The 22,830-nt window shown below is 40.2% G+C and overlaps 1 protein-coding gene across 1 annotated transcript; it reads left to right on the top strand.

Moving 5' to 3' along the window:
- The first annotated feature begins 5,832 nt into the window (after positions 1-5,832).
- guca1b (guanylate cyclase activator 1B) lies at positions 5,833-13,734 on the top strand. Its single transcript, XM_041195929.1, has 4 exons — positions 5,833-6,030; positions 7,401-7,550; positions 7,626-7,740; positions 13,607-13,734. Exons 1-4 carry the CDS (start codon positions 5,833-5,835, stop codon positions 13,732-13,734), a joined length of 591 nt encoding a protein of 196 aa, XP_041051863.1.
- The last annotated feature ends 9,096 nt before the right edge of the window (positions 13,735-22,830 follow it).

Genomic DNA, 22,830 nt, shown 5'->3' with positions numbered 1-22,830 from the left:
GAGAAGGTGTGAGGGTGGATGCACGGGAGATGGGCCGGACACGGTTGAGGGCCCTGTGAACCACCGTGGGTGGAAAACCTCAGTTAAGGAAGAAGGAGGACATGTCAGAGGAACTGTTTTTGAAGGTAGCATCATCAGAACAGATGCGATGGAGGCGAAGGAACTGAGAGAATGGGATGGAGTCCTTACAGGAAGCAGGGTCTGAGGAGCTGTAGTCGAGGTAGCTGTGGGAGTCGGTAGGCTTGTAATGGATATTGGTAAAAACAAAAAAACTGCGGATGCTGGAAATCCAAAACAAAAACAGAATTACCTGGAAAAACTCAGCAGGTCTGGCAGCATCGGCGGAGAAGAAAAGAGTTGACGTTTCGAGTCCTCATGACCCTTCGACAGAACTTGAGTTCGAGTCCAAGAAAGAGTTGAAATATAAGCTGGTTTAATGTGTGTGTGTGGGGGGCGGAGAGATAGAGAGAGAGGTGGAGGGGGGTGGGTGTGGTTGTAGGGACAAACATATTGGTGGACAGTCTATCACCAGAGATTGAGACAGAGAGGTCAAGGAAGGGAAGTGTCAGAGATGGACCACGTGAAAATGATGGAGGGGTGGAGATTGGAAGCAAAATTAATAAATTTTTCCAAGTCCCGACGAGAGCATGAAGCGGCACCGAAGTAATCATCGATGTACCGGAGAAAGAGTTGTGGGAGGGGGCCGGAGTAGGACTGGAACAATGAAGGTTATGTGACCTGCGGAGGCACTAGGGTTGTATCAGGTAGAATCCGCAGATACAGACAAGGTTATGTCTTGCTGTGTCTAATTTATATTTCAGATGGTCTCAAGCCGTACTCTCGAAAAGAACAATGTCCTCACTGAAAACTGATAATTGCTGAGCCTGATGTCTCAATCTCAGTGATTTAAAGCACGCATGGCAACCGGCTATCACTCGTGCCTCTCTGATATTGCTCGAATTGTGTTGTTTTCGCGGGAGCCGGCTGTTGCAGCCCCATTAACAGAACAGTGGGGTGACTAGATTGATGAGACCCGGGATTCCCGAGTCCTCCCCTTTCCGGACCTCCAGCCCCCTTGCTGGCTGCATTCCCCACATGGTGCCGGTTGCTGTACGGCTGCGGAATATTTCAACGTCCCCCCTCTGGGGAAACTCCCACTCCCTGTCATTCTGGGATGGTTGGATGTAACTGAATGTACTGAGTGAAAACATCTCCTCCCCAGAATCCCAATAATGTTCCTCTGTCGGTTCTATTTTCAACTGACGTTTGTCGCTTTCTAAATCCTGTTTTTTTTTATTCCGACGCTGACGAGTTCTAATCAGCCCCAAATCGCCTTAGTAGCGATTATCGCTACAATCGGTGTTCAAGACTGATGACTAATATCATCTTATGTGACGTAGGTAAACACCGCCCACTTATAACTTTGGTCAGTAATAGTTTGCAGTAAATCAACAACTGTCCTCCCCATCTGTATCTTTGCTGATGGGGCGATCACATTCCGTCTGAAATTGTTTCCAATGCTTGAAGCATTTAGAAACCAACTCTTAGTACAGTCTTTCTAAGAGTTTCTTCCTAACAGTTTGCAAAACTCAAGGTGACTGCATTTGCCATCACGTGGTGCTTAAAGCAATAAACCGGCTTTAAATATGTTTCTCTATGCCTGGTCATAATTTCTGCCTGCTGTATCACTGGAATGTGTTCACAGGGGGTTTGGGACATCATATTCACCAAATTACTATGGTGATCTTAAATATCCCAATTCCAAAACGCTTTTGAAGCATTTTAAAATGTCCTGTTTACTCGTTTCCCCTTCCTCGATCTATTCCCCAGCCACTGCATATGAATCTCAGGAATAGTTTATGTAGCATTATTTGGAGATGATTACCCTCCTGGGTAATTTTAGTTACCCACCTCCCCTCATCTTCTTTCCCATCTGAGCCTCCTGAAATAAATATTCCTATCCTCCCAGTCTCAACAGCTTATTTCCAAGGAATTGCCATCTTTTGATTCCACAAATGCTTTATTGTAATGTAGACATCATATTCTCTCCCTTTTTAAAACTCTGCCCCTGTTTATACGATCTCTGGAATGTCAGCTCCATTCTTCTCCTCCTCTTCATCATTCAACCACCTTGGTGACATCCAGAAGCATGGGGTCAGTTTTCACATGTACGATAAAGGCAACCCCATCCCTCCTGCCGCTGCTGCATGAATCCTAAGACCATTACTGCATTCTCCAAAATGCCTGTTCAACTGTGGTTCAATGGATTACCATCTCCTCCAGCTGCTTGTCAGGAAAAACCAAAACCAATTATCTCCTGGCCGTAACTTCACCAGCTTTCAAGATGTATCACTAGAGACTAAATCCACAGGGCTGGAGCTGCTGTTACAAAACTCAGCTTCCTTCTCCACATCTAATCGATCAAGGCCTGTTTTCTTCCACTTCTGAAAATTGTATAGATTTGCCTTTATCTCTTCCCACTTGTTTCCTTGATTTCCACACCCCTACAATGTACATTTATCCAACCGAGGCTTAATTTCTCAGTCAGTCACTGTTTGCACCCTCCATAAATTATATCTCATTCAGAATGTCGATAACCATGTTGTCACCAAGATTAAGCCCCAATCTCCTATCACCCTGTTCTTGCCAAGCTTCACTGTCTCCCTGTGCCCCGACAAACTAATTTGAGTATCCTCATCCACTTCAGTTCCTTTCTTTCCTTTCATCATTCAACATGCAGCCCTTGATCCTCTAATGTCAGCCTGCACCTTGATTTCTAATGCACCGCCTTTTCTATTATTATTCAAATACTGTGTGGAAATTCTTCCTAAACACTTCTGCTTTTAAAAGCCCATCTGGTGTCTCGATCTAACTGTTTCCATTTTTATTCTGTGCCCTGTAAAGTGTTTTGAAATATCCTGTGCCAGAAGTGCGCATGTGCAGAAAAAAGGGACCTGTCTCAAATGTATTCTTGGAATAGGTAGGATTAAGGGACCATTATAAATAATCTCCAGCCAATTAATTCTGAAGCATGTTATGCTATATAAATATGAATAGCAGTGTAGCCCATGTGCCCTCCTGTAAATATTGTTAAGAATTTATATCACCAGCAGCACCTGATATTTGTTTATCAGTCAAGAAAAAGTTTACACCTTTACTATTAATTGTTAAATGCTTGACCACAATTTAGTTTTAATCTGCTGTCTATTTATTTATACTGACTGGCTTACTAACATGAAACATATATGAACAATATATTGTTGAAGATTGTAATGATTGCAATTACACTTTAACCATTGATATGTTCCTGCCTTATGGTGAACAGCTGTTAAACTATCCTATTGGGAAACACTTCAATGATCTACATATTCAAGTTCCCATGTTTCATAGTCAAGTCTATTTTAATTATTTGATGGTGCATATTCATCAATTAAAACAATTTCAACATGTCCATGAGTTTTCCCTGTAACAGGACAGTTGCAATTCAAATATTTAAAAGGCCCTATTAAGTTGGACATTTGGCAAAATAGGTTTTTGTTTCTGATCTTTCCAAACTGAATATCTACTAATCTGATTGTTAAAGTACTTTTTTCTGATTTATAATTTAATTTCCATAGCTCCATACTTGCAATACAATAAAAGCAGTTAAAATATATCTAAAAGATGGTGGGGAATTAAATTATGAAGAAGGCTTGGACTGATCGGTCAAGCTACCTGCATTCATATTTGTGTGGATATTTATCATATCCCATTATTTGGTTTGAAAAATAAACTATTTTTAAATAAATCAGGTTCAGCTATTTCAAGCCCAGCCATTTTCAGCTGCTTCATCAATGACCTTTCTTTCCATCATAAGGTCAGAAGTGGGGATGTTCGCTGATGATTGTGTGCAATGTTCAGTGCCATTTGTGATTCCTTAGATATTGAAGCAGTCTCTGCAGTATATGCAGCAAGACTTGGACAGCATTCAGGCTTGGGCTGATAAGTGGCAATTAATATTCATGCCAAACAAATGCCAGGCAATGACCATCTCCAATAAGAAGGAATCCAATCATCTGCCCTTCATGTTCAGTGGCATTACCATCACTGAATCCCCCACTATCAACATCTTGGGAGTTATCATTGACCAGAGACTGAACTGGACCAGCCATATAAATACTGTGGCTACAAGAGAAGATCAGAGGCTGGTAATTCTGAGGTGAGTAACTTGCCTCCTGACTCCCAAAAGCCAGTCCACCATCTAGAAGGCACAAGTCAGGAGTTTGATGGAATACTCTCCACTTGCCTGGATGAGTCCAGCTCCAACAACACTCAAGAAACTTGACACCATCCAAGACAAAACAACCCACTTGATTGGCCCCACATCCATCTTCAATATACACTCCACCATCAATGCACACTGGCAGCAGTGTGTACCATCTACAAAATGCACTACAGCAACTCACCAAGGCTCCTGTGACAGCACCTTCCAAACCTGCAACCTTTGCCACCTAAAAGGACAAGGACAGCAGTAGCATGGGAACACCACCACCTGCAAGTTCCACTCCAAGCCACATACCAACCTGATTTGGAAATATATCGCTGTTCCTTCACTGTCACTGGATCGAAAGTTTGGAACTCCATAACAGCACTATAGGTGTACTAACACCACATGGACTGCAGCAGTCCAAGAAGGCAGTTCACTACCATCTTCTCGAGGGCGATTAGGGATGGGCAATAAATGCAGCCCTAGCCAGTGATGCCCACATCCTATGAAGGAATAAAAAAAGCACCAAATAATGTATAATCAGAAGATAAAGTGCCTCCCCACATAATATAAATGTATTCAATCTTACTCGGTCATTTTTCTAAATACACTCTCCATAGCTTGGTATTTTTTTGTGATTAACTTTTCTGCTGAAATGATTACAGTTGTTTTTGTATTTCATTTATGCAAACAGCACTATCTCTCTTCTGTACTCTGGTATTGACCCATTCATTTAACTAAAGTTCTCACACTACTTTTAGCCAGAAATTGGCTCTATGTAACCATTGAAGCATGTAACTCTCCCCTTTAAGAATATTGAACCAAACTGCAGGAATGCCCTTTTTAAAGCCAAGATAAACAATTTTGAGTTGCCCAATTCTTCATTTTCATTATTGGAAGAATTAATGTGACGAGTGCAATGTCACAGGAATCTTTCCAACTTGTTAACTCAATTGGATCTTAAGTTAGCAACTACCTGAGGAAAGCCTCCACAAATATGTTGGGCTGGCCCTGTTTTTAACTCTAAGGTGAATGAAGGTCACAAAATATTAGAGAGTGCTCACTGGAAAGCTCATAATAAACTTAGCGCTCTTTAAGTAGGTATTGCCCTGCTTGAAGCTAGATCTGAAATCTCGTATTAATAAGAAAATAGCTTTCATTTCTAACAAGAGGTGGCAGGACAAAGCAGACCTCCCAGCCAGTTTCTGGTGGAGTGTGGCATTGTTCTGGAAGATGACTGCACTCTAGAAGATCAAAGTTGTTGTCGGAGTGAAGTTTGATCAAAATTCTGGGCTCTAGAATACTGTTCAATTCTGTGTTTTGAGGGTTGAAGTGATCATGGAGACGTGAACCCAACTGTAGAAAAGTAATTAGTCCTCATTGATAATCAGGGAGATTATCGAGCACAGCTTCACTATAGAAAACAAAGGAGCCCCTGTTCATACAGTTGAGGTTTGGCTGAACAGAAGTTTGGGCTTTGAGAAGATTATTCACTCTGTTAAGGTGACCAGGGTCTGAGCGTGCTCATCCTGGGAGACTAATCACTTCTGCCGAGGTCTTTGGCAGAATATTCCAGTTCTGCAGTTATGGGGCAGGCGGTGAGTAATGAAAATAAAGGGGAAATCGGTGTTGCTGAGCTACAAGATTTGTACAAGAAGTTTGTGACTGAATGTCCCAGTGGAACCCTTTTCTTTCATGAATTCAAACATTTTTTTGGAGTTTTAGACAACGAAGAAGCAGCTGAATACATAGGGAACATGTTTCGGGCATTTGATAAGAATGGGGTGAGTGTGAGTTTGCTTTTGTTTTCCTGAAGCCCTTTATTCCCAGCTACAACTCAACTAGTAATACATAATTTCAAACCTGTCCTATGCTCGTAGAATCATAGAGTGGTTAGAACACAGGAGGTCATGTGGCTTGCCGTGTTTGTTCTGTCCTGTGGATGTTAAATCTGTCACGTAAATGTGAAGTGGTTGAAAAGATTAGATTAATGGGCCCAGTGACTTTGCTTCTCAAACTAATCTTACCACTGATATAATGTCCCCTTGCTTCTAGTTGAATCAGCTGGAAGGGGGAGTTTGGTGGGTTGGTGGGGGGGGGGTGGTGCGGTGTGGAATCACAGAATTGTAACAGAGCAGAAGGAAGCCATTTGGCACATCGTATCTGCTTCGGCTCTCCAAAGGAGCAATTCGCTTAGTGCCCTTCTCCCTGTAACCCTGCATATTCTTCCTTTTCAGATAAAAGCCAAATTCCCTTTTGAATGCTTCGATTGAACCGCCTTCACCACACTCTCAGGCAGTACATTCCACACCTTAACCACTTGCTGCATTAAAACGTTTTTTCTCAAAACACTTTTTTGCTTCTTTTGCAAGTTACTTTAAATCTGTGCCCTCTTGTTCTCGATCCTTTCACAAGGGGGAATGCTTTCTCCCTACCCTCTCTGTCCAAACTCCTCATGATTTTGAATACCTTTACCAAATCTCCTCTCAATCTTCTTTTCTTCAAGGAAAACAGTCCTAACTTCTCCAATATTTCTTCATAACTGGTTCCAGGGATGAGGAACTTTATTCTCATGAATCTTTTCTGCACTGTCTCTCCAATGCCTTCACACCCTTCAGAAAGTGCAGGGGGTCAGAGAAAGGAGTTAAACATCTTCAGAATATTGAAAGGGCACGTTTAATTGTGCAAGCACAACACTGTGTTTTTGTGGCTATTTGCTCACTTCTGAAGGTGGACTATTAAGTGGGTTTCTAATAGTTTCTTAATGTATTGCTCACTTTACCCTGAATTTAACCTAAAAATCCATATATAATTTTCTTTGTGTCTGAATATTGGGATTAGAAAAGTCAAAAAATTAAGAACTGAAGAAATTAATGAGAAGGGAGTGCAAATTTAGAATCAATTTATATTTCAGATTATGCAAAAAAAAAATTGCCAGTTTGGTAATAGACGAATGCAATAAGAATTCACCCGAACGTCTCAATCTGTATTCCATTCTAACTGTTTCCCTATGGGAAATACTTGGTCCTTGCTATAGAAATATGGTCAATTGTCAAGGATGCAATATATGAGACTGGATACCTTCTAATTTTCTGGCAGGACTAAATTATATTTAATTCAGTCGATAATGGGCGCCAATTTGTTTTTCTTCCAGGACAACACCATCGATTTTTTGGAATATGTTGCGGCACTCAATCTGGTTCTAAGAGGTAATCTGGAGCACAAACTGAAATGGACTTTCAAAGTTTATGATAAAGATGGAAACGGATGCATCGATAAAACAGAGCTGCTGGAGATTGTGGAGGTCTGTGTCTACTTTATTTCTTTGAGTTGGCATGTTCCTTATACCCAAATCCTGACACTTCCTCTTGTTTTACAGTCTATTTACAGATTAAAGAAGGCTTGCTGTCAAGAATCAGAAGATGGGGCTCCTCTCTTGACTCCAGAAGAAGTTGTAGATAGAATATTTCAGTTAGTGGATGAAAATGGAGATGGTAAGTATGACATTTGTTAGGTTTCTGCCACTGACTTTAGCCCTCACCTTCTCAGGCTGAACCAGTTTGGAACATAGGAATGGTTGGACAAACAAATGTCAAGGTCCATCTCCGTAAGAACATAATAAATAGACCCAAAAGTTATATGAGAACAACCCCAGTGATGAGGGGCTTTGTGAACCAGAGGTCTAAAGTCAACTTTTTCCTCCCAAACAAGCTACATTTACCACATCTTGCTTAAAATTATTCATATACAGTATCCCAAAATGTTATTTTCTGGAATATATCTACCTAATCTGAATAAATCAAAACTCATTGCTTCCAGTGGTTCCATGGGAGTCTGTTCCTTTGATTGACCACTCATTCGCTCTAATATTGTTCCTGCAGATTATTTTTGAATTCATCCCTTTTCAAGCACAGCCTCTGTTGTTCAGTCCTTCTGTTTAGGACAAAACAAAATAGCTTGTGCTCCCAACCTTAGCAGTCTCTTCCATCAGAGCTAAGTGTTAAGTGTCAGATTCCATATCTCTCCATCATGAAGACCATCCACTTCCACTTTGCTAACATTGTCTCTCTCCATACTGTCACCCACCTTCATCAAACCTGAGCCCATCTGTTGCTAAAACCCTACTTTTTGCTTTTATTAAAAAGCTTTCCTGACTGGTTACTATCTTCTGCCCATTATTAAGTTCAGCTCATCCAAAACTCTGCAAATCCTGTCTGATGGCACACCAAATTGCACTGACACACATTGGGTCCTAGTCCACCATTGTCTTAAATTGAAAATTCTCATCCTTGTGTTCACATGTTTTCATGGCTTCACCCCTTTCCATCTCTGCGACCACCCCCTTCCAATTGCCCATTCCTCTGACTCGGGCCTGTTGTACATCTCTCTCTCTTCCTTCCATTTTTGGCAGTCAGGCTTTCAGCTTCCTCGGCTCCATGCTTAGAATTCCCTCCTTAAATGTTTATATCATTCCATGTATCTTTCCTCTTTGAAGATTCTTTTTAATATCCATTTCTCTGACCAAGCTTTTGGTCACCACTTCTAATCTTTCATTTGGCTCAGCATCTGTTCTCTTTATGTCCCCGCTAAGTATCTCAGGGTGTTTTCTATGTTAAAGTGCCATATAAAGGTTTTTCATAACACTCAGTCCAAGTCATTTTATCAAGGCCATCAATACCGGGTAGATGTTGACATCCACAGTCCACTTGCGTTCATTGGCACCCTTCGAAGAATATCAGTAAACAGTATTAGTAGAAAAAAGGAGCAGCAGAAGGCCATGTGGCTGCTCAAGCCTGTTCCGCCATTTGATAAGATAATAGTTGATCTGATTGTGGCTTTAATTCTACTTTCCTGCCTGATCCTCATAACCCTTGGCACCCTCATAGATCAAACAACTGTCCAACTGAGACTTCAATGACCCAGCCTCTACTGCTCTCTGGGGTAATGAGTTCCAAAGATTAACGGCTCCCTGAGGGAAGAAATTCTTCCTTATCTCTGTTTTAAATGGGAAACCTCTTATTTTGAAACTCTACCCACAAGGGGAAACATCTTCTCAGCCTTGTCAAGCCCTCTCAGAATCTTATGTCCCAGATGTGCATGGAGTGGTAATCACTGTCAGATTGCAACTCCGCACCTTCTTACTTACCCGGGTTTGGGAGCTGCACATTTCTTGCCCAAGCTTCTGTCTCTGGCCTGGTGAGAGATGCGCAGCGTACGTGTTCATAAGGAGAACTTTTGGGCTGGGTTCGCCATTGTCGTTTCTGCTGCCTAGGTCGATTTCGGGTGATTTGTCTAGTTTCATCCCTTTTTTGTAGGCTTTGTAGCAGTTTGATATAACTGAGTGGCTTGCTAGGCCATTTCAGGGGGCATTTAAGAGTCAACCACGTTGCTATGGGTCCGGGGTCACACGTAGGCCAGATGAGGTAAGGATGGCAAATTTTATTCCCTAAAGGACATTAATGAACCAGATGGGTTTTTACGACGATCGACAATGGTTTCATTGTCACTATTACCGAGACTAGCTTTTTAATTCCAGATTTTTATGAACTGAATTTAAATTCCACCAGCTACCATGGTGGGATTTGAACCCATGTCCCAGAGCCTAGATCCAGCCTTGTCTGGATTACTAGTCTGGTGATTTTACCACTGCGCCACTGTCTCCTCAGTGGGGGTGGGGGCTGAGGGGGGTAGTTGTCAGGGGTGTGGACAGGGTGGGAGGGTAGGGTGGGTAGTCAGGATTATGGGAGGGTAGTCAGGGGGCGCGGGTATAGTCGGCATTGGGTGTAGTTGTGGGCCATGGGGATCCAGCGGGGAGTTCTGGGGGATCACTACCATAGCTACCCAGGAGTTAAAAGTGGTTTTAATGCTTTTAACTTTTCCTGGATAAGTGTTCTGCTAAGAGAGCTGGAACCATCCAAAGTCTCCAACTTAAAGCAGAGTATCGGATGTTTCCCAGTGTACGGTAATTTAAACTTCCTGGGCAAGTACTGTGAAGTCCTTGCGTGGAAACGCCCTAGCGCCTAGCACATCTTCTGTTATACCTTCAGGGTACGACCCTCAAGGGAATGGAAGTTCTGGGCCTATACGTTTTAATATGATCACCTCTTATTCTTCTATAGGCCCAACCTGCTCAACATTTCCTCATAAAACAACAGCTTCATCCCAGGATCAGCCTAGTGAGCCCACTCTGAATAGCCTCCAGTGCAAATATACCCCTCCCTTAAGTACAGAGCCCAAAACTGTATGCAGCACTCTAGGAGCAGTCTCAACAATCCCCTGTACAGTTGTAGCAAGACTCCATGTATGGGAACATCCAGATCCTTCTGTACCACAACATTCTGCTGTTCTCTTCATTTAAATATTCTGTTTTTCTATTCCTGCCGAAGTGGACAACCCCAAATTTTCCCACGTTATACTCCGTCTGCCAAATTTTTGCACCCCCCTCACTTAACTATGAACTTAACTATATCCCCTTGAAGACTCTTTGTGTCCTCCTCATAACTTGCTTTCATACTTGCCTTTGTATCATCAGCAAATTTGGTTACAATACACCCGGTCCCTTCCTCCAAGTCATTAATATAGATTGTAAATAGTTGAGACTAGCACTGATTCCTGAGGTATCCCACTAGTTTATGGTTTGCTGATCTGAAGATGACCTATTTATCTCAACTCTGTTTCCTGTTTGTTAGCCAATCCTCCATCCATGCTAATATATTACCAACACTACCTTATCTTGTGCAGTAACCTTTTATGTGGCACCTTATTGAATGCCTTTCAGAAATCCAAATATGTCTACTGGCTCTGCTTTCTCTACCTTGCTTGTTGCATCCTCAAAGAGCTCTAATAAATCTGTTAAACACAACTCCCTTTTCATACAATCAGGCAGAGTCAATATGATTTTACTATGATTTTGCTAAATGTCCTGCTCCTACTTCCTTAATGATAGATTCCCAATTACAGATGTTAGTTTACCAGGCCCATAGTTTCCCATTTTCTTGCATACAGGCATTACATTTGCGATTTTCCATCCACTGGGACCTTTCAAGAATCTAGGGAATTTTGGAAGATTACAACCACTATCGTTGCAGCCACTTTTAAGACCCAGAGTGCAAGCTGTCAGGTCCAACCGACTTGTCAACCTTTAGTCCCATTAGCTTTCCTAGTATTATTTCCCTTCTGCCCTTGATTTTCTACTATTGTTGGGATGCTATTTGTGTCTTCCATTGTGAAGACAGAAACAAAATACTTGTTTAAAGTCTCTTCCATTTCCTTTTTTCCCCATTATTAATTCCATAGTCTCATCCTCTTGGGGACCAACATTTCCTTTAGCTACTTTCTTCCATTTTATATACTTGTAGAGGCTCTTACCATCTGTTTTTATAGTTATTTAGTTTACTCTCGTATTCTAACTTCTCCCTTTTTTATAGTCATCCTTTGCTGATTTCCAAAGTTATACCAATCTTCTGGCCTACCACTAGCAATGTATGCATTTTCTTTCAATTTGATAGCATCCTTAACTTCCTTAGTTAGCCATGGATGGTGTATCTTTCTTGTAGGGTCTTTCTTTCTCAATTAATATATCTTTGTTGAGAGTTATGAAATATTTGCTTAAATGTCTGCCACTGCTTTTTTGCCAACTCACCTTGTAACCTATTTTCCCAGTCCACTGTAGCCAACTCTGTCTTCATCACTTTGTAATTGCTCTTATTTAAGTTCAAGACACAAGTTTCAAACTGCAAGTTTCTCGCCTTCTAACTGAATGTGAATTCTATCATGTTATGATCATTCTTGCCTAGAGGATCCTTCACAATGAGATCATTAATTAATCTTGTCTGATTACACATTACCAGGTCTAAAATGGCCTATTCCCTGGTTGGTTCCATAATGTACTGTTCTAAGAAACCGTCCTGAATACACTCTATCAACTCATCCTTAAGGCTACCTTTGCTAATTTGATTCCTCCAATCTAATGAAGATTAAAATCTCGCACAATTATTGCAGTACCTTTCTTATACGCTCCTGTTATTTCTTGATTTACACTCTGTCCTACAGTGAAACAACTGTTAGAGGGCCTATAATCAATTCCCAACAGTAAATTCTTTCCTTTGCTATTTCTTATCTTTTTTTGATCTTTTAAGCCAAGATCTTTTCTCAGTATTGGTGAGGAATCAAATTAGCAAAGGTAGCATTAAGGATGAGTTGATAATATATTCAGGACGGTTTCTTAGAACAGTACATTATGGAACCAACCAGGGAATGGGGTAGGGTGAGAATGGCTGGAAAATAAATATCTTTAAAATGCTATACAATTAAGAAATGCTGGGTTAGGCCACAGCTAGAGTATTGCTAGAGTATTGCGTGCAGTTCTGGAATCCGCATTATAGGAAGGATGTGGTTGCACCAGAGAGAGTGCAGAGGAGATTTACCAGGGGGAAGTTGCCTGGGCTGGAGAGTTTTAGTTATTGGAGAGACTGGATAGACTGGGGTCATTTTCCCTGGAGCAGAGGAGATTGAGAGGGGGATATGATTGAGGTGTATAAAATTATGAGCGGCATAGATAGGGTAAACAGGAAGGAACTTTTCCCCTTGGTAGAGGGATGTGAGGAAGAATTTTTTCATCCAGAGGGTGGTGGGAATCCGTAACTCACTGCCTGAAAGAGTGGTAGAGGCAGAAACCCTCATAACAATTAAGAAGTATTTGGATGTGGCACTTGCAATGCCATGGCATACAATGCTATGGCCCTAGTGCTGGAAAATGGGATTAGAACAGTTAGGTATTTGTTTGACCAGCGCAGGCTCGATGGGCCGAAGGGCTTTTTCCTGAGCTGTAGACCTCTATGATTCTATGACTAATATAAATATGGTAGAGCAATGCTTTGAAGCCATAGGCATGAGTGAAGAGGGAGCCAGCGAAGGAAGTAGAGCATGGATTGTTTTTTAAACATTAGAGGAGAAAATAAGTCTAAAGATGACAAATCCTAAAAATGAGAAAAATGAAAATTAGTGTAAAGAAAAAATAAATGTTAAAACTAACTTACCTTAACAAATAAGATGACAGGGTTACTAAAAGAATTCCAGAAATCTATAGAACTGAAGCTCTATCTAGTGGAAGAAGTGTGCAGCTGCAGTGTGACTGTGTGACAGATAACAGGGAAATCATTTAAGGGGCCAATTAGAGGTATGAAAGAATACTCGCGCCCAAATTAGGGGTGCACATACTTAAAATTAATACAATGTAGACAGATAAGTGTGACAGCCCATAACCTACATATCAATATCACTTTATAATTTAACCCATTTAAGCATCTTTTGAGTTAGTTTGTATTGTTTGTAGATTCATTGGTGCTTTTCATTTTTCAGGTCACCTGTCCTTGGATGAATTTATTGATGGAGCGCGGAGAGACAAGTGGGTAATGAAAATGCTGCAGATGGATGTGAATCCAGGCAACTGGATGACTGATCAGAGATGCAAAAGCGCTTTATTTTAAACATGCTACAAAATCTCCAGAATTTAATACTGTTGTAAATGATTAGATGGCGGAAATAAAAGGCAGGTGTGTAACATTACTTCCTCATACCTACTGCACTTTTAGTACCCGTTTAAAAAAAAATGTACTATTACCATTTCCCCTGAGAACATTTGTGACCCAGAGGGTCAAGGCTAAAAAGTTAACGAGTTTTATATTGCACACACTCTCGATGCATTTGAGTATCTTTCATGTATGTGGCCTTTTTAGAAGGATTTGGTCCCCTGACTCTATGACATATGCTCATTCATCAGAATTTGGGCCTGTAAACTCCCAATGTTATCTTTATTTTATTCTAATTGGCTGGTTTTATTTGACTTTTTTGTGATTTTAAATTTTATCAGTACCTTCAACCTGACAAACAGTTAAAGGAAATAGGCTTCTAGTCAATTCTTTGTTTTACATTTGAAGAGTATATTTTACATCAGAAATAGAAAATAGGATAAATTAACATTAAAATTAATTAAATTAAGTCAACATGAATGGTAAGGCAATTAAATTAATATTATTTTTCAACCTTCCTGAAAGACTGCAACAGTTATAGTTGTGGTTCCACAGCATTGACTTGGATGGTTGATTGACTTGAAGATTTTGTGAATAAATATGCACATTTGCTTACAGAATAAATAAACATGACACTTTCTACCAACAAATGAACTTTATTTTCATTAATATATTAGAATTTACACGATGTGTGTGACTTCAGGAGCACATAAGAACAGTCTATCAACCTGTTCCAATGTTTAGTTAGATCTTAAGATCAGTATCTTAAATTCATCCATCCTCTTTTGTTCCATATCCCTTGATATTCTTCCCTAAAAAAAATCTATCAATCTTGGTCTTGAAAGCTTCAATACCCAGTAGCCACAATGTCTTGAAAATGAGTTCTCAATTTCTGTTAGTCATTTGTGTGGAAAAAGTATTTTTTGATTTCACTCCTAAGTGGCCTAGTTATAAATTGAGATTATGCCTTCTTGTTTTGGCTTGTACCACCAGAGGAAATAGTTTCTCTGTATATACCTGATTGAATTCCTTTACCATCATAAACACCTCAATCTTTTAAACTCAAGGGAATACAAACCAAGATTATGCAACATGACCTAATAATTTGATCTTCAGACCCTGCTGAATCTGCATCGTATTCCTTCCAAGGCCGAATATATCTTTCCTGAATTGGGGTGCTTAAAAATGACTTGTTCTCTAGGTGGGGTCTGTCCAAGCTTTTGTCTAACTGAAGAGTTCCTTCTCACTTTTGAATTCCGCTTCAGATAAAGACCAACATTAGTTTTTTTGATTACGTTTTGTATGCTCATGGCCCTAAATCTCTTTGCTCTTCCACATTTGTTGCCCATCCCCAACCACCCTTGTAAGCTGCATCGACAACTGGATTCACACGTAGGCTAGGCCAGACCAGGATGACAGATTTCCTTCGTGAACCAGATGGGTTTTTATGACAGTTGATAACAGCTTCATTGTCACTGTTAACTGAGACTAGCTTTCATTTCCAAATTTGTTAGTTGAATATAAATTCTACCAGCTGCCATGATGGGATTTGAACCCTTGTTCCCAGAACATTAGCCTGGGCCGCTGGATTACTAGTCCAGTGACATTACTACCACACCACCATCTCCCCATATCGATCATTGTTCATCAATGCATTTTGTTGCATCCCATTGAAATTAACCCTGAATTGCGGATCACATCATTTGCTCTGGATTAAATAAAGACCCATCTTCAACTGATTCTGAAATGACTAATTTTTTTGGCCTTCTTTCCTGGAAGCAGGTCCTGAAAGTAATCAGAACAATGTTTCTGCTGCAACATCAATCCTGTCTTTTACATTAAATCACTCATAATCTCCCCATCTGAATGTAAAGGGGGCATATCCTTGTTTAATAAAACTATCAAATCTGTTTACAGGAAATCCTCATATTTGAAGCTGCAAAACATTTTCTATTTCTCGCAGGGAACATTCCAAGATACATATTATGAAATACAGGCTGCAGAGCCTAGGGTGCTACGGAAATGAATGATTCCCAATTGTCCCAAATTAAGGGGAAAAAATGAAAATCATTGCAGAAAATAACACTGCATATAAAGAAGGTGCTTGGGTTTGGTTATAGGAGCTCATCAGCACAATATGGTTTTTGCTGAATAATAAACATTACATTTAGAGGTATTGAAAGGTACCATACTTGCAGGATACCCCATTAACAATCACGTTGACAAAAGATATATAAATGTCTTAATTAATGGGAATCTTTTATTAATCTACAGTTATGCTTAATGTGGTCTACTATGACTATGGAAAATGAGTCATTCACATAAATCAAACACACAAGGGAATATGGTGTCTTTTATTTTACAAATTTCAACATAAAAAAGTGTGAGGCATTGCATTTTGTTTAAGAAAAATAAAATGGATCACTTGGAAAATAAGAATCTGAATGGGGTTGGGACTACAAATACACAAATCACGAAAGCTAATGATGCAGGTCAATAAGTCCATAAAAAAGCAAAACAAGTCACTAAGATTTATTTCTCAAGGGAAGGAATTCAAAAATAGAGAAGTTATGCTGAACTGGTTTCAACCCTTGTTTAGATTGCACTTGAAGCACTGTGTACAGTTCTGGCCACCATATAAAAAAAAGATAGAGATACTGGAGAGGTTGCAAAAAAGATATACATGGATGATACCAGAACAGTTAGGTTATACCCATAAGGATAAGATGACCAGATTGGGTCTCTTTTCTCTTCAAAAGAAAAGGCTGAGGGCTAGCCTAATAAATGTCTTTAAAATAATGCAAGGTTTTGATGGAGTGGATACAGTGAGTGTTGCCACTTGTGAGGAAGAGCAAAAACAGAAGCCATTGATGTAGGATAGTCACCAAGAAATTGAATAGGGGATTCAGAAGAAATTTCTTTACCTAAAAAGTGGTGAGAATATGGAACACATCACAGGGAGTAGCTGAGGCAAATAATATAGATTAATCTGAGGAAAAGTTAGCGAACCATTTAAGGGAGCAGGGAAGAATAGAGAGTTACGCTGATAGAGTTGGATGAAGAGGGTGTGAGGAGCATTGAGTGGAGCATAAAGAGCAGCATGGCACTCATTTACTGACCCAGTCAGACTCGATAGGTAGACTACTGCTAACGACTAACCAGTTACATGATTATTTGGGACTAGCAGAAAATTACCAGTAGATGTTCTGCATTCTTGACATCCATGGGCGGAATTTTACAATCCCATTGCAGCAGGGGTGGGGCCATAAAATGCGGTGAGACATTCAAAAGTCCATTGACTTCGGCAGGATCGTAAAATTCAGCCAGCGTAAAATTCTGCCCCATGTGTGTTTTTTTCATCAAATTCCCAGACCATTAGAGCCTACTCTGCAGGTTTCTTATGCTTTCTTTTGCATCTAGTGTGTTTTAGCTATTCTCAAACACCGTGTTTCCTCTGTGTCTTTCATTTCTTTCATTTCTCTGCATCTTTAAATCCCCTGTTAATATCACTTTTTCCATGAAGCCTTCTACACCCAAACACTTCATGGATCATTCTTTTCATATACTTTTCTCTGAAGATGCCCTCCCCATCACCTTTTGTCACTTTGGTGGAAGATGGAACTCTCAGGCGAACACCATAAACAGCTAAAATTAGCAGTTTTCACAGTTTCTCTGAGTTTTTTTCTGTTAATTTCTGTCAAAGATACAACAGAAGATAGGGGAATTTCTCCCCCTTAATGTTTAGACAATGCAGATAGCAGAGTTCATATTTGAATCAATTGCAAGTGCCTTTAAAATAAGCATCAGAAGTTCAAGGTGCACCCGAAACACTTTATACACCTGATCTGTACAATCACAAAATCACAATGGATTGACACTTCATTCAGTGTCAAACACAAGATAATGTTAGACTCCATCCTTCAGGACTTAGAGGCAAAGCAATTGTGGATGCATATCAATGTAAAAATGATAGAATAATTCCTGGGTCAGATCTTCACTTGACTCTGAAGCAGACTGAAAGGAAGCACTGTGAAACTGCTTCTCCAGTTGGCTATTTCAATTGCTCTTCATACCGAGTGGACTATGTGAAGCTGGGATCTTTGGGCACTTTATAAACTCAAGGTCCTCAAGGTTCTTAATGTTATGAGTAAATTGACACTTGCACCTACATTAAAAAAAATTGGTAAGGGAGCTAAGCTTTGTGGAAAAGCGAACAGGATATTTGAATATACAGCTAGGGCAATGCATTACAAAACAAGGTGCAACCAAAGGGGATGTAAATCAACTCTGGCAGGGGCATAAAAATAATTGGTTGAAATTGGCTGCCAATTTTCCTTTCTGTCATTGCCTGTCTCATGCCCTCACTGACATTGAATTTCAGCCCCATACAAGAACTTAGTTAGGCCCCATCTAGAACATTGTGTTCAGTTCTGGTCTCCTTACATGGAGGAGATAGGGTGACCCTAGAAAATTTTCAGAGGAAGTCTCTAGATTAACATTGTCTAAAAACCCACAACTATCAGGATAGGCTCAGGGAGCCGAGCCTCTAAAGTTGGAAAAGTACAGATTTTAGGGAGGCGTGATTGAAGTGTTTCAAATTATGAAGGAGGTAAACAGAGTACATGTGGACAGATTGTTTGAATTACATGAATTAGGGAAAAAACAGACATACATGTTGCATCAGCAAAGAACTAGGTTAGAAGTCAGGCGGCCTCCCTTTGCCCAGGTAATTACTGATCTTCAGAATTGGTTGCTGGTTTGTGCATTGAATGCAGATTTATTGGGAACATTCCAAAGGCAACTCGACAAGTTCCTGCAAGAGACTGATATCACTATGTATAAAAGTTGCCGGGATTTTGAGTAATGTTTCTCCTAGTCATTGTTATTTTCTGGAAATTAATTTGATTGCTGAGAGAAATTTCCCAAAATTCATTTCTCCAATTGGCTTCAGATTCTTTATTATTTTTGTCTATCCAAGGAAATTAGATGGCTGTTGGTGGATGGGGAGCATAGGAAAGTAGTGTTGCTTAGCTGCCACATGGTTAAATGGAACAGACTCAATGGACCAGTGTAGCTCTTTTGTCTGTATTTTGGTATTTTTAGCAGACTGCACAAAGTGAAATAAAACCTTGCACAAAGGCCTTTCATAGTTCATTGGGGATTTCTAAACTCCAGGCTTCTTCACTGGAGAATACACTGATCCTATTATGTGGTTTTTAAACCTTCATAAATCTTATTCAGATGAAATATTTATCGGGACAATAGTCAATACACAATTATCAAAAATACACCGAAATTTGTCCTTTACAGTGCCTATTCAGAGACACTTGTCCGCCTTAACCATCTAGTGACTTTCCAAAATTGAAACCTTATGCATTCAAAGCCATTGTAATCATTATTATTAAAGGAATGATTTTCACCACAAATTCCTATTCAGTAAATCCTGCCAGTAGTTGTGGATTTTATGTTGTTTAACTGCCCTATGGTAGTATCTATGCAGTAACTGAAACACTTTCTAAATTTCAGCTTGTTTCCTTCGCATTTAATGTATGTCACTTATATGTAAGATGTTGGTGCTGTTAGGTCAAACACTGGATTTTATCTTACACCCAAATTCATAGAGAATCATTGCCTTAAGGTTGATGTTTGCTGCTTCTTATTGGGTTTATCTTGACTTCTGACAGATTTTCTAACAGATATATCTCTAACAGATTTTCTGTTTTGAATACTGCTGGGGCAAATGGTTTCTCAGGGCAATGCATCAAGAGCCAAGTCAGTGGCACCATGAGTGGCTCAGCTGCATGGTGGAGGGGGGGCGGGGAATGCGAGAGCAATAGTGATAGTGGATTCTATCATAAGGGGAACAGACAGACCTTTCTGCGGCCACAGATGTGTTACCAGGATTGCATGTTGCCTCCCTGGTGCCAGGGTCATGAATGTCACTAAACAGCTGTAGGACATTCTAAATGGGGAGGGTGAACAGCCAAAGGTTGTGGTTCATATTGGTACCAAGGACATAGGTAAAGAGTGGGATGAGGTCCTGAATGCAGAGTATAGGGAGCTAGGAAATAAATTAAAAAGCAGGGCTTCAAAGGCAGTAATTCCCAGTTCTATGTGCTAGTGAGATCAGGAATAGGAGAATAGACCAGGTGAATGCGTAGCTGGAGAGATGGTGTAGAAGGGAGAGATTTAGATTCCTGAAGCATCGGGACTGATTCTGGGGAAGTGGGACCTGTACAAACTGGACGGGTTACAATCCCAGCAGGACTGGGACCAATATACTCGCAGGATTATTCACTAGTACTGTGGGGAAGGGTTTAAACTAGAGTGTATGGGGTTGCGAACCTGTGCGGGGAGACACAAGAGAGGGAAACAAAAATAGGAATGAAAGACAGAAAAGCAGAAAGCAAAAGTGGAAGGCAGAGGAAACGGGGGCTAACAGCAAATAGGGCCATAGTACAAAAAAAATGTGTAAAAATGTTAAAAAGACAAGTCTAAAGGCACAGTATCTGAATGTGCATAGCATTCGCATTAAGTTAGATAAATTAACAGCGTAAATAGATGTAAAAGGGTACGATATAATTGCAATTACAGAGATATGGCTGAGGGTGATCAAGATTGGGAACGGAATATCCCACGGTACTCAACATTAAGGAAGGATGGCAAAAAGGAAAAGGAGGTGGGATTGCATTGTTAGTTAAGGATGAAATCAGTGTGATAGTGAGAGAGGGTAGTGACTCAGAAAATCTAGATGTATAATCAGTCTGAGTGGAGCTAAGGCGCAACAAGGGGCTGAAAACATTAGTGGGAGTTGTCTTTAGGCCTCCAAACAGTAGTGGTAAGGTAGGGGGCAGCATTAAACAGGAAATTAGAGATGCATGTTACAAGGGTGCTACAGTAATCCTTGGTGACTTTAATCTACATATAGACTGGGCAAACCAAATTAGAAATAATGCTGTGGTGGATTAATTCTTGGAGTGTGTACAACTTGGTTTGTTAGACCAGCACATTGAGGAAGCAATTAGGGAACAGGCTATCCTTGATTTGGTTTTGTACAATAAGAAGGGGTTAATTAATAATCTTGTTGTGCAGGGTCCTTTAGGGAACAGTGACCATAACATGATAGAATTCTTCATTAGGATGGAAAGTAAAGTAGTCTGATCCAAAACTGGGGTCTTAAATCTAAACAAAGGAAACTACGAAGGTATGAGATATGAGTTGGCTAAGATAGATTGGGGAACTTCATTAGAAGGTATAATGGCGGATAGGCAATTGCTAATATTTAAGGAAACAATGTATGCAAAAACACAACAAGAAAAGTGGCCCAACCATGGCTAACAAATGGAATTAAGGATAGTATTAGATTCAAAGAGGAGGCATATAAAGTTGCTAGACAAAGTAGTAAGCCTGAGGATTGGGAGCAGTTTAGAATTCAGCAAAGGAGGAACAAGAAACTGATTCAGAGGGCAAAAATAGAGTATGAGGGTAAACTTGCAAGGAATGTAAAAGTGGACTGTAAAAGCTTCTATAAGTATGTAAAAAGAAAAGATAAGTGAAGACAAATGTAGGTCCCTTACAGTCCAAAATGAGAGAATTTATAATCGAGAACAAGGAAAGGGCAGAGCAATTAGGCAACTACTTTAGTTCTGACTTCACAGAGGAAGACACAAATAACTTCCCAGAAATGCTAGGGAACCAAGGGTTTAGTGAGAAGGAGGAATTGAAGGAAATTAGTATTCCTAAAAAAATAGTGCTGGAAAGAATTAATGGGGCTGAAAGCCGATAAATCCCCAGGGCTTGATAATCTACATCTCAGGGTATTAAAAGAGGTGGCCATGGAAATAATAGATACATTGGTTGTCATCTTCCAAAATTCGTAGATTCTGGAACAGTCCCGGAAATTGAAGGGTGACAAATATAACCCCACTATCTCAAAAAGGAGTGAAAGAGAAAACAGCAAATTATAGACTGATTAGCCTAACATCAGTAGTAGGGAAAATGCTGGAGTCTATTATAAAGGATGTGATAACAGGGCACTTAGAAAATATCAACGGGATTAGATAAAGTCAACATGGATTTATGAAAGGGAAATCATGTTTGACAAACCTACTGGAGTTTTTTTGAGGATGTAACTGGCAGAATAGATAAGGGAGAACCAGTGGATGTGATGTATTTAGATTTCAGAAAGCTTTTGATAAAGTTAGTAGCACAAAATTAAAGCACGGGGGATTGGATAATATATTGGCATGGATTGAGAATTGGTTAGCAGACAGGAAACAGAGAGTAGGAATAAATGAGTATTTTTCAGAGTGCAGATGGCAACTGGTGGGGTACTGCAGGGATCAGTGCTTGGTCCCCATCTCTTCAAAATACTTATCAATGATTTGGATAAGGGAACCAAATACAATATTTCCAAGTTTGCTGATGACATGAAACTTGGTGAGAAAGTGAGTGGTGAGGAGAATGTTAAGAGGTTTCAATGTGATTTAGACAAGTTGAGTGAGTGGACAAATATATGGCAGATGCAGTATAACGTGGGTAAGTGTGAAGTTATCCACTTTGATAGGAAAAATGGAACGGTAGAGTATTATTTAAATGGTGAAAGACAGGGGAATGTTGATGTACAAAGGGACCTGGGCGTCCTTGTACACCAGCCACTGAAAACAAGCATGCAGGTTCAGCAAGCAGATAAGAAGGCAAATGGCATGTTGGCTTTCATTGTGAGAGGACTTGAGTACAGGAGCAACGATGTCTTACTGCAGCTGTACAGGATCTTGGTGAGACCACACCTGGAATAGTGTGTGCAGCTTTGGTCTCCTTATCTCATAAAGGACATATTTGCCATAGAGGAAGTGCAGCGAAGGTTCACCAGACTGATTCCTGGGATCACAGGATTGTTGTATGAGGAAAGATTGGGTCGACTAGGCCTTTATTCACTGGAGTTTAGAAGAATGAAAGGGGATCTCATTGAAACGTATAAAATTCTGAGGGCTGGACAGACTGGATGCAGGGATGATGTCTCCTCTGGCTGGAGGGGTCTAGAACAAGGGGTAG

Source organism: Carcharodon carcharias, chromosome 9 (genome assembly GCF_017639515.1).
Source record: "Carcharodon carcharias isolate sCarCar2 chromosome 9, sCarCar2.pri, whole genome shotgun sequence".
NCBI classification, from domain to species: domain Eukaryota; kingdom Metazoa; phylum Chordata; class Chondrichthyes; order Lamniformes; family Lamnidae; genus Carcharodon; species Carcharodon carcharias.
The sequence above is the reverse complement of the archived record's forward strand: the minus strand, read 5'-3'. Positions and strand labels throughout refer to the sequence as shown.